The following is a 12675-nucleotide window of genomic DNA, read 5'->3' on the forward strand; positions in this document are numbered from 1 at the left end:
ATTAGTGTTGAAGATCTGGCCTGAAATAGAACACCACATTAATGTATTTTGTGCTTAAGTCAAGAGGGCAAGGAGATCACTGTTCCAGATTTAAAGGATGCTTGTATCAGAAAATAAAAAGGGTTTTCTACAATTTAAGTAGAGACCTAAATCTTTCAGTATTAAAGTGCTAAACTTCTCATGGGTTTGGCTCTAAGATTTGGCATTCTGTGAAATGAAAATACTTATGATAGATTTAAGTGTTCCAAAACATATTTGTACAGTAACTAGATGAACTTTAAAGGTACTGAGAGCAATGCACAGTGGCAGTTCAGTCTAGAGTTAGCGTTGATTGTCCCAGTTCGGTGGTAGCTGAAATCCCCAGTTCCTGTGCTAGAATCATAAAAGCAAAAGCTGAATGCTCAGATAAAATGGATGCTCAGTTTTAAACAAAGCATCAGTACCATGTGGATAATGTAACATCTGGAGTAAAGCTGCCAGCTAACCAGATGTTCTCATTATTACTAATGGCAGTGTTTTCCAAAAGTACCAATCATCAGTCTGTCATTGCACAGAACTGACATGAGCAGGCATAATCAAGCACAAAATAGTGTAAGAAACATAAAATGTCTGCACACAACATGCACCAGATCTAAAATTCAGGGAGAGGCATGCCCAAAAATTAATTCTTTGAGGGATATTCCAATACAGTGCATGCAGTGGGACAGTAAGCAGCACTGGCAGTGGCATATATGGGAACATGCATCAGAAATGTTCTGAATCACGAAAAATTGAGATTGTGGTGTGCTCAGTGACTATCACTACTGAGCAGTGCACTATTACTGTAAAACTGATTGACTCAGTGCTGGTCTTAAAGCACAGCTCACCAAAGAAGGATTATGAAAGAAGTCAGACTAAATATTTTTGTTGGGTTTGCCTTTGCCACACTAATTTTTACTTCAAAGCTTAGAACCCTAAAACCAACTCTGCTGCCAAGTGAGAGTACAGCTGGCCTGAAGGGTAACACCTAGCTAAGGGAACTCAAGGACATTATGCAAGGTAATGAGCACCCCAGGAGTTTATGTTGGGATGACTTTTAGAAAACCCCACTATCATCATGTGAAAACTGTACCATGTAATACTGATACAGCCAGCTGTACCACCTAAACAGGTAGGTTCTCTTAATGCAACGTGAAAAGCAATTTCATTGCTCTCAAAAAGAATGCAGACAGACAGAAGGACAGACTATAGAAGAGTATCACATGGTCCCAAGACAAGTGGTTAAGGCCTTGAAGGGATTTGTGTCTCACGATGCCCTGACAGTAAGTGGAAGAACTGGTTCAGTGACTCAAAGGGAAGAGCCAAAACCTACTAATTCACCAACACCCTTTCCTGGAACACTTCAAGCTGGGCTCCAGTACTTCAGATAGCAATTAAAACTGTTTTCTTCATGTGAACCCCAAATTTGAAATTCTTGCCTATTCCCAAAGCAGAAATTTTCTGTCATGGTGATGCTTGTTCATGATAAATGATCAACGTAAGGCAGAAGAAGGATTTACTAGAAAATAAGGAGTTATTGAAGCCACAGAAAAGAAAGAAGGAAGAGACTATTTAAGGCAATGTTTCACTGGAACCACTTGGTTTTACCTGAGTTTTTCATGGGGAAATCAGTCTTCCTTTGCACTGTTGAAGGCAGCTCATTTATTCGCAAAGACAACTGGCGTTTAAAAGGAGACATCTTTTGGCTAAGGGCAGGGAAGCCCCTGAAAGACCCTTGCCTGGCAAGCTGTTCTATGGGGGCGTGCCGCCGTGGGATAGCGTGGGGGTTGCTCATTTCTTTATCCAGAGAGGCAGCAACTTCAGCAGTAGGAGAGGTTGGTGAGCCAGAAGAGGGGGCAGTATTGTTTGGTGCAGCACCTGGTGCTACTGTTTTCACTTCTGTTTCAACTGCTGGAGGAAACAGGGTGAGGTTAGAAGAGTAAAGCAAAGTACTGTTCAGCTGCCTACCTGTACTCCCATTTGTTTTGAAAAGAGAAATTGCAGGAATTTGCATAACTAGTACTCTTGCAAATGAGTTTCTAATAGCACAGCAGAAACACAATTTCTGTATACCTCCATTGTCTTCACCACATCACCTGACACCTACCCAAGCCCCACAGCTTTCTAAGGCAAGCCACTCCCTAGAAAAGATGGCCTTACATCTGTATTCTTTCTAGCTGCTCCTGAGATCCCAGCTCACAAAATACTTGTAATTCATTTATGGCTAAGATTGAAAAATGTATTGTATATTTGAGACCTTTACTTTGCCTCACACAGAACCATGGACAAAATAATACCACCAACTGTATTAAGTGGCTTAGGGCAGCACAACTTAGCAGCAGCAGGGAACAGAACGCAGCTCCAGGACCTTCTTTTAAAAACCACCCTCCCAGCCCTGCAGAATCAGCAGCAGCAGCCAAACACCCTGCACAAGCTCTAGCAGGCCAAAGGTAGCAGCAGCACTTAACAGGCTGGGCTGCAGCTCCCAGCTCCTCCAGGAAATACATTACAGGTAGAGGGGAATGTGCTGCAAGGCAGATTCAGCCTCTGAGCTGACAGGCTTTGCTAACACCAGACACATTTGCGAGGAGTTCCTGCGTCACTTCTGTACTGAATTTAGCTGCAATGTTACTACTCAATCATGAGTTAGTTGCAGCGGAAGCTCCTCCAACGTAAAGTCAGCTGCTTCATTTTGCAGGGCTTTGCATAGCACCACAATACTCCTGTCAGACAGGCCTAATGGCAGCAATGTAGGATTAAGATTTGTTTAAATCATGACACTTATGATTAGAATTGCAACGGGGAGATTGTTCTACCTCTAGGAAAACTCTTTTTCACTCATAAATAAATTGGCTTTGGGGGCAGCAAACACAGCTCCATCAACACAGAAGGACAAAAGGAAATCTGACTATCCTGGTATGAACTCTCATTTTACCTATACTATTTTCCAAATATTTTAGAAAAAAACAATGACTTTTTTTTTTTACACATCAGCAGAATAACTAAAAGTCTGGTAAAGAGAGGAGTCAGACTAGAGATTTCTGAGGAGCTGGAATGGTAGGAGGAACTAATTATGTTGTCTTTGTAAGCTTCAGTATCCATGAGCTGCAGCTGCTCATTCAAGTGAAACTTTTCTAATCAGTCTTTCTTGGAAAGGATTTCACACACCTTCATTGAGTCAAGACTTTGACTCATGCCCTCAAATAACAAAGGCCTTAAGCCTCATTTTAAGCTCATGTTTAAGCTTCATTTATCACATTCTGAAACTAACGTATGGAAACAAGCAGATGGATGATGAAAACGAAGATTCAAGTTTTACAATCAAGGGGCAGTATAAAACTTGCTGTGAAATCCTCTGAAGCAGAAGTCTGACTTTACTGTGAAGCAGGTTATAAACAGTATTTATAATACTTTATTTTGTTAGCTGTAGAACTCCAGGCTTTGTAATAAAACTTGAGTAAGAAGTTCTACTTTCACCTAATTTCAGAACACTTTATCTCCTCTCAAATCAGTTAGTCACTAATTTTGAATGTAATTAATAGTCCAACACCTGTGTGTTTTATGGGGAGGGAGTGGTTATTCTGGATTTTTTTTGGAAAGCACTCTGTGATTGATCTGGTCTTCCCTCATGCAGTACAGCTGTATACATACACTCTGTAACCTGCCTTAAAAATCAAGATAAAAATACTTTCTTTTCTGAGAAAAATGCATATAATTTTCAGTTCATTTACCACAAGCATTAGACTACATAAATGATTACTTTGTGTCTGGCAAGCTTGCTGTATTTTTTTAACAATTTTCTATTAAGGACTTTTAGTATGGTACCTACCGTGTTCTCTGCCATAAAGCAGCCTGACAAAACAGAGCAGAAGCAGCATTCACATATGAAGCTACTTGCACCTTTTCTTGAAGACGTGTGAAAATAATGAGTGAATTTGGGAGCATTTTCCATCTTGTGAACTGACAAGGGTCTGGGAATATGATTAGAACATAGTAAGGTTCAAGAGAGAGAATGCTGTAAGGACATTGCTAAGCTTCAATCCTCGCAGAGGCCTCAGTGCCGGTTCTGCTCACTGCAGATGATAGTTTAAATTGCATCCCTTACCTTTAGCATCCGGCATCTGTCTCATAATTTCCTCTCTCTCTGCTTGTTCAGTAGCTGTAGTGACCCTGAATGACCCCTCTCTAGTGAACGTGGTTCTGCTGGCATCAAAGGTGGCAGTCACTCCACACTCCTTCTCTCGCTTCTGCTTTCGCTCCAGGCACGCTGCAAATGCACAGCCCACGGCGTGACTCAACCTTTCCCCCTGCACAAGACAGCATTGCATCACACAGTGACTGAACAGAAACATACATGTGCTTCAAGCATCACAAACTGAAAACCTGCCTTTACAAGACCAATCTAATTAAGGCATTAAAGAAAACTATTTTAATTGTATTTCAGCCTTAAACCTGGTACATAAAGATGCCCAGCTACTAATGCACAAGCCATGTTCAAGAAGGTCACCCAGGAATGAATGAGATTATTGGATGATCTGCTGAGTTCAACTGCTACTAAGATGCCAGTGCAATAACGTGCCTGCACCGATCCCTTGCCTCTAGATACATCTATGCACACAGAAACTCCCATGAAGCTGTCTTAAGGTGTAAGTCCAAAAGCACAGGTAAGCACTAGTCTTGGAGAAAGTTTACAGAGGGCTCAGGGAGACACTACTCTTGTGTGCACCTGTGAAAGTTAAAAGTACAGTGGTGTCTACTCACCTCTTGGTCCTGACCAAATGCATAAGTTAGATTTAGGAGTGCCTAATGAAAAGCACTTCCATTATTCACCAGGTCAAAATAATCCACTATCCAATGATTGTAAAAAGGAAATTCAAGTCTGAGGAAGTCCAGCAACCCAGCTGATACAGCTGCTACAGTCAAATCAGAGGCACTACTGCTACTAGTAGCTCAACTCATCTATCATCATCAGTAAGTGAATTGACCTGTTATTCACAGATGAAAACAGAAATATTCCAGCTCTAATGTAAGTTTTACTGGGAAGTTCTGACTTCATTGTTTAAAGAAAAATGATAAATTATCCAGTACCATTGAACTCTGAACATGCAGCTCTGGGGAGTTCACACAGTGAATTTGCATGAGGCTTTAAGTACTTTCTACAATATAGGCAGGATTCAACAAACACCAGAGAGAAGAAAAGGTCAGATCAGAGAGTTAAATAACTTGCCTAAATCTACACAGCAAGAAACTGATTTTAAACCTACTCAAAATATTGTTGTCACTCAGAAGCAAATAGAATGCTAATTTAATTCAGTTTAGCTCCATCTCTTAACATTCAGATGACTCTTCATTCAAGATAACACTCACGTACAAGACACTGCATTCACAACAAGTCTGTATTTACTCACTATGATTTTATCCTGGAAAAAACTGTCATTGCTGTTTCAGTTTTTGGCTGTAAACATTTTCAAATGAGAAAGTTTTCTGCCTATTCTTAGAAGAGTAGTTCCCTTCTGCTGGAGATTATCTGAGGCTGGCTGCACTCCTTTTACACACAGGCTTAGCAGTATTTCTCTCCATAAGATGGCACGACAGAGGGATGGCAAATATTTCAGATAGAGGGAATTAGAATTAAAATAATTTACAAGGACTAAATAATATCTCAGCTGGAGTCAAAACATACTGCACTATTCCAGGTACTCAAATTTTCTGCCCTTCTAGCTAAGAGCTGGGAGAGCTGGCCACGCACCATATTCAACTTACCGTGTCCTTCACGGCCATAAAGCAGTGGCAGATCCAGCGTCTCGTTGTGCCATCTCGGCAGATGTATGAGAACGCCCGGTCAAAGTTCCTGTCTGGTGCACAGAAGGAAACCTTCTCTATTGTCTGATCAACTATAAGATCCTAGAGGGAAAAAATCCCCCCCACAATAAAAGAAATGTGAGGAAATATGGCCAAACACTTGAACTCAAGTCACTGTCAGGTGTAACTGCACAAAAATGAGTTATACTAAAAGGGATAACCTGATGTGTCTGTAATTATTTGTCAGCAGTCATCATTGAAAATCTGTTCCCAGCACAAAACAAAAAGAAAAGATGACCTTCTCCACCACCCATCTATGGGAGAGGTGTGCTAAGGCACCACTTAAGATTTAGGGACCCAGTGGATTCCTATGAGCTCTCCTCTACACTATGGAGGTACACGGTATTTTATTTTTACAGCAGCTCCATAGTCTTGCAACCAGAAAGTCTTCTCTGTGGTTAAAACACAACGCTGAAACTTGGGGGAGAGGTCTGCAAGAGTGAAAAGGTCTTGCAGCTGCTACACAAAGAGCAAAACTCATCTCCCAGTCAGCTAAGCAGGGATGCAAGAGAAAAACACCAGAAGCACCAAATGCTCCCTATTTAATCCCACAGATGGGAGAAGCGTTTTTAAAAAGGAGATAGCACAGTTAAAGATTATGCCACTCACATTAAAAATTAGTTTTTAATATTTTTTTCCAAATTATTTCATTTGCTTGGTAACTAGTACTTGGCACCTCTGCTGATGTATTCAACCACCAGGAGGCAACAGTTTATTTTCTTTTAAATCCTATACTTTTAATTACCTCCAGAGTCTGCACAACTTATTAAAAAATCAATTTGAAAATATTACATATATGCAGCAACACTTCTAAAAATAAGACATGTATTATTACTCTTACATGAGGCAATCAGTAGACTGAATTCATTCACATCAATATGTTTGTATTAGAAAGTGAATTCTTGAGAGACAGCAACTTTAGCTCTGAAGAGCCATACCACTGCAGCAGCCGTGGAGAAGTCTAATCACAAGCAGATATTTGACAGGCAGTTGCACTCCAGAGGGATATGAATTACCTCTGCCTGTCAGTGTTGGCTTGGAGAAATCATCTTTTAGGCTGACAAAAGTAAGTGTCAATTGATATGAACATAAAACAAACTATTTCAGACTGACAAGAGTTAAAACTGTTCTCATAGCCATGCCATCTTTTAAAATTCTAGTGCACTTGTAAGCTTAAAGCTCTTATTTCTAATTGCCTACATCTACATAAAACCAAGAATCATTTGCTCTTACTTGGACACATCTGCCCTGGTGGTATACCACGTGCTAATTCATAATAAAAAATTGTAATTTCACAATAAAAATTTAAAACAATCTACAATCATGCCACAAATATATTAGTTTTCCACTTCAGACCAACATCTTCGATATTAAAGATTATTAAATTTGATATATGCAGTTACTATTTAGTTTGAGTCTGAAGGTACAATCTCCCTATTTAATTTACTCTCTTCATTTCATTTTTGGAAGCTCTTGTTAATTCAGATCCATTCTAGGATTTGGATGCACTGAAAATTATATTGATTAATGTATATATGAGAGTTTGCCTATGCATTACTGTTGCAACATTTTGCAGTGGTGCAGAACAAAGTCCAGGGACTCTTCAAGTTCACTGCCAACAGAACATATCAGGAAAACCAGTGCTTGTTGCAGTAAATGCAACAAAAAATATTCCAAGCTTGTGCTACACCTGCCACATTTTACAAAATATGTCTTGAGAGCAGTGTGGAATTAACTGGGAAAAAAATTAGAAGGTATACCTATGTTTACAAAACAAGAAATTATTAAACTAAACTACACACTTCAGTCTTCCTTTCAAATACCAACATTTGCAGTAACAAAGATTGCTGTCTATTTAAGGAAATAGCACATACATTATTATAGAGAGATTTAAAACTTTTGCCCAGGGAAATCTAACCTTTGTTTTCTCATCTACAACTCTGAGTCCATCCGCTGAAACCCACAGGACTGCTTTGACGGCTTTCTTCCCAGACTTTCAAGAAAAGAAAGAAAAAAAAAAAAAAAAAGGAAAGAAAACAAAACAAAACAGTTTTATGCCAACAGCCAATTGCCTCCCGCTTCCCCTCTCCAAGAACTATAACATTAAGTGTAGATGAAGTCCATGGTCAGTAGGGTGCCCAAAGCTCAATCCAAGTTGCAAAACATTAAGAGAACCAAGCCAAAGCCAGTATTTCAGAAACAGCACGTCGTGGGGATGGGGAGAGGGCACAGGACAGGTGAGGCAGAAAGGTGTACATCCACTGACAGTAAAGAATTCGAGACTGACCAAGTGGGTGAAGAATTCCACTAGAGTCAGAAGACACTCATTCATAAGGAGTTACACCACAGGTAGCTTCTTCAGCACAAGTTTAAATATAGGAAAATTCTTACCTGATATTTCCACCAGCCCTACCCTCTGCCCCAATAGTCCCATGGCAGAATCATGGCATCACCTTAAACCAGTGTTAAAAGCACCCCAAATTCATCAGTCACTATGTAGCTTATTAAGCTCATAAGCTTAATACTAAGATCAATCCCCCAAATATGTTTCACTAATTTATTAAGACCTAAATGTCTTATCTTGGGAGAGAGGTATAAAAATAGGATTTCTTAACTCTTTGGTGTGTATCTGGAAAAAGCAGTGGTGTGTGGCAGGCGGGTGCAGTGCAGAGTGGTCTGGCTTCTATCCAAAACCTGACTGTGGGAACTTTCAGCTGCTGCAAGCTGAGGCTAAGTAAAAGTGAGAAACACAGGAAGGCTTCAAGAGCCATTTCAACTACAGATTCCTTCCAGGCTGCTTATTTTTCAAGGGAAAGTTACAGAAAACAGTACAAACACAATATTCTTCTGAAGCTAATTCATTGAAAAGAAAATAGGTCAATGCAATTTTACTGGTTGTTACAGAGAACTACTACTAGCAACTAATACAGTTTCTTTTAGTATGTCACTTTCATTCACAATCCCCCTACTTTACCCAGTTATTAAAATATTCTCTTCATGTGTTTTGAAGCACTGGGTTTACACAGTTTGTGGCTACGAATGGCACTCACCAGAAACCACTGCAGGGAGTGAAGAAAGCAACAACAGAGGGGTGGGGGGGAAGATGAAGGGGTTTCAGCTAGTGGCTTCAAACTAGAATTGCAACTATTTTATCATTTTTTAATAGTTCATTGCAGATGTGTATACTTTATATTCTTACAGCAAGTAATGGAACAAGAATACATTCTGACATAAGCTACTGCATGTTCCAAGTCTGCAATACCAATTTTAACACTGTAAGAATGAAATATCTTAGAGTGAAAACTCCCCAGTTATATCACATTGGTTTCATTCTCAGAGAAAGCAGCAAGTGTGAACAAAAAGGTGCTGGCAGAACTTCTGTTTGTTTTTTTGGGAGGAACTATCTGTCCCAATTTCAGAAGCAGCAATGACATCCTGAGCATTTTCAAAAAGCTTGGTAAGAGCAGAGAATGGCACTCACTTGCACAGAAGAGCATTTAAAGAAAAAAAGAGAGAAAATAAGCACAGCATGAAAGCAAGCTACAGAGAAGTGTTTGCAGAAGCAAGTTTCTAAATGACCATCCAGCTTGTTGGATACCCCAGAGAATGTTTAATTTAGATTCTGGAATGCCTAATGGAAAGAGTGCAATTCACAACAGAAGATACACTTCAATTTACCATCATAGGTGTTAGAAAATATTGCAGCATATAAAAGTAACTTCTAATATTTTGTTTTAAAAGGCAGTATCAATACCCACAAAATATAGCATGTATTTTCAATGCTCAGCTAGCTTCCACAGCCTGAAAGTCCCTATTAATTCCAAAACAAATGGTCTGTCTCCTTGCACTGTTTTTAAAAGACTATTGGTTGTTTATAAGCCATAAGTCTTAAAAATCTTTATTTCGAGCAAATACAAACAATGAAGAAAAGATAATGCCTGTAGGTAACTGTTTTGTTTAGACTGCCATCATTAAATTAAGAGATACACATCTTTCCCCAGCTAACAATACAAACCTTGATCCTACAGAAACTGTGGACAGTTCCTGGAGTTTGTATTAAAGCCAAGCTTAACTGAGCTGGGTACTTCATAAAGCAATGCTGATCTTCGGCAGAGCTACTCCTCACTTGCTATTTTACCAAATGAGGATTTAGAAATAGTTAACACATGAACTTCATGTTTCTCAAAATAAAATGAGAAGGCTGAAGAGCTTCCTAGGCCCTCTTTTCCCATTGAAACATTAGGTTCCACATGCAAGATAACCAAAGAGATTGCTAAACTATGAGAAAAAGAAAACTCACTTTAATCTCCCAATTCCTTCTTCTATATTTATGGTGGATGTAGCGGTTTGAAAGGGCTTATCCTTACAGTCTATACCCCAAACCCACTGCTACTACTGCTGGACAATGAATGATTTTTACATTTTCTGAATTCTCAGCTTATCTGTGCCTACCAGTGATGTATAAAGGAACACACTCCTCCAATTCAGTTCCTATTGGACATACAAATCAAAGTACTACTTCATTCTGGGTGGGATATTGCCAAGTAAACTGTGATTACAGAGTAGACAGGAGCATTGGCACTATTGCACATTCTGGACGAAGATCAGACCAGCTGAAGATACTGCATGGGAAGTGAACTCCAACACAGGATCGCAGCTTGTGTAACAAATGCTGGGAGGTACAGGCAACTCCAAAAGAACTATTTAAAGCAAGCGGCCAATATCCACTGGAACAGGATGCTCTGAAATGTTCCTACCGAGGGACTCCTCTAGACATCCAGATCTGTAGCTTGTCTTCATATTCTAGAGCTTTTAGATGACAGCACTGCCTGAGGAGAGCCACATGTGGCATTGACTCCCAGGAGCCTGATTTGTCAGGGCTGAGTCAGCACCGATAGAAACCTCACTGCTCAGCCCTTCTGGGAGGTCAGTTACTTGCTCCAGCACGAGATTCATTATCTGGACTCATTCCAGGAGGGCAGGTGGGCACTTATTCTGGCACACAACGAGGCTGGAGGACAAGGCAGGTCCATGGCAGGCTGGGCACGACAGAAACCCCACAGACAAACTGGCCGTGCCCTGGAGATGGGCATCAACCAAGCAAAAAGTAGCTGCTTTGATACCTTGTAAGGTGGAAAACAAAGTATTAAGGATGCCAGAACAGAAATTGCCCAATAATGCATTTTTAACATACTTTGACTTTGTTGGCAGTTTTTCTGCCTATTATATTTTATCCTATCCTGGGACTTGGACATGGCTCTAAGATATACCTAGAACCTGAAGTATATATAAAGAAAAATTTTCATTTGAGAGTCTGTATAAAACATTGTGTGATGATAAATACACACCCTGCGTGGAGGCAAAGCATGACAAAGGTCACCAAATCTGTACTTCTACTCTTCCTTACAACAGAAAAGTTTTAGTTTTAAAAGGAGCTGCCTTAAAAGGCAGCTTATTTTATAATCACAAAAGCCTGTCCTGGAGCTATCAACAGACATCTCATTTTTATTTAAAGTTTAAAAAAAGCATTTTCAATACTAACCACTTGAACATTTCCAGAAACAAATCCATCGTATTTACCTTTTACAAGGAGAAAAATATGGACAGTGGCAGATATGTCTAGACTGACTTTCTGAAAGCTGCTGGTGTGTTTTAAATAGCTTGGCAGTTTGGAATATTATATTAACCCAAATGCAAGGCATTTGGGGAGAAATTATAGATGAGACAGCCAAGAGATATTAGAGTTATTAGTATTTCTCAATTATTAATAAGAGAACAGCTGTCCCTTTTTCTGCAGACTTCCCTAGATGTGGGCTCCTGTTGTGGGCTGAAGCTGTAATAAAGGTACTGCCACACTGCTACTGTGGGGATATCTAAACACTATAGATTTAAGTGGTTTCAGTGCTAATTAATGAAATTCACAGGCTGAAGTAGCAGTAGGTCCTTCTTTGTCAAAATATTATAATATAGGAGAAAGGAAATCTAAAATGCTGTGGTGAAGTACCAGTCTTCATTAAATATCAACCAAGATGTAATAGGGAAGATGGCATATTTAATAATTTTAAAAGTCAAAGAAAGATTTTTACCTAAGTGCTATGCAAATACCTTTCCTTTTACATCTTTGCTTTCTTATGTAGCCTAATGTAAGTTAGTACCAACAAGCAGAGAGAAAACTAACATATTTAATCAGGTGGACGTGGGGACTTTCTGTTTGTTTCCAATTTAGCACTTTGGGTTCAGTCCTTCTAGATTCCAGCTGTAGGATTTGATTTGCACACAAGACTGTTCTCATTAATCTGACAGATCTGCCATCTTCTATATTTTAGCCCCTCACCACCAACACTACACTTTAGATGTGTGCTCTCCTAGATGATAGGAAGAAACCAGAACTGGAGAAACAGATGTTCCTGTGTGACACCTATCACTATCTGAGTGAATGGTGAAAAAGCATCAGCTGAAAAATCCTTACTTACTCCCCAAGTAAAGCCCAAACCAATTCATGACTAGAGAATAATCTGCTTCAAAAGACTTCAGCATTTATGAATATTACAAACCTGTTGGTTTCTATTTAAGCAAAGTTTCATTTTACAACAAGATACTTCAGAAGCCATTATCTTAGATTAACTCCATATGAAAGCTGGATTAAAAGGTTTTACAGGAATTTTAAACACAAAGGTAGGAAACAGATGAGAGGTAAAAGAGAGCGTGATCTTTCTGCCTTGCAGAAATGCAGGCAGTGGGAACAAAACCACCCAGCCACCAATGCAGCACATTCTGAATAAGGACAGGGTTGCT

General features: G+C 39.5%; 1 protein-coding gene across 14 annotated transcripts in view; it reads right to left on the bottom strand.

Moving 5' to 3' along the window:
- NUMB (NUMB endocytic adaptor protein) overlaps positions 1–12675 on the bottom strand; it is an 89919-nt gene that overhangs the window by 4251 nt on the left and 72993 nt on the right. For 10 of the 14 annotated variants that reach the window (XM_068193346.1, XM_068193341.1, XM_068193345.1 and 7 more), the window contains 4 exons: positions 7799–7873; positions 5782–5922; positions 4124–4325; positions 1627–1929 (listed from right to left, as the gene is read on the bottom strand). In XM_068193346.1, coding sequence (XP_068049447.1) covers positions 1627–1929; positions 4124–4325; positions 5782–5922; positions 7799–7873 — 721 coding nt within the window. The remainder of the gene's footprint in view (positions 1–1626; positions 1930–4123; positions 4326–5781; positions 5923–7798; positions 7874–12675) is intronic. The other 4 variants (XM_068193347.1, XM_068193342.1, XM_068193344.1 and 1 more) reach the window with 1 other exon arrangement.

This window comes from Anomalospiza imberbis, chromosome 6 (assembly GCF_031753505.1).
Source record: "Anomalospiza imberbis isolate Cuckoo-Finch-1a 21T00152 chromosome 6, ASM3175350v1, whole genome shotgun sequence".
In the NCBI taxonomy this organism is placed as follows: domain Eukaryota; kingdom Metazoa; phylum Chordata; class Aves; order Passeriformes; family Viduidae; genus Anomalospiza; species Anomalospiza imberbis.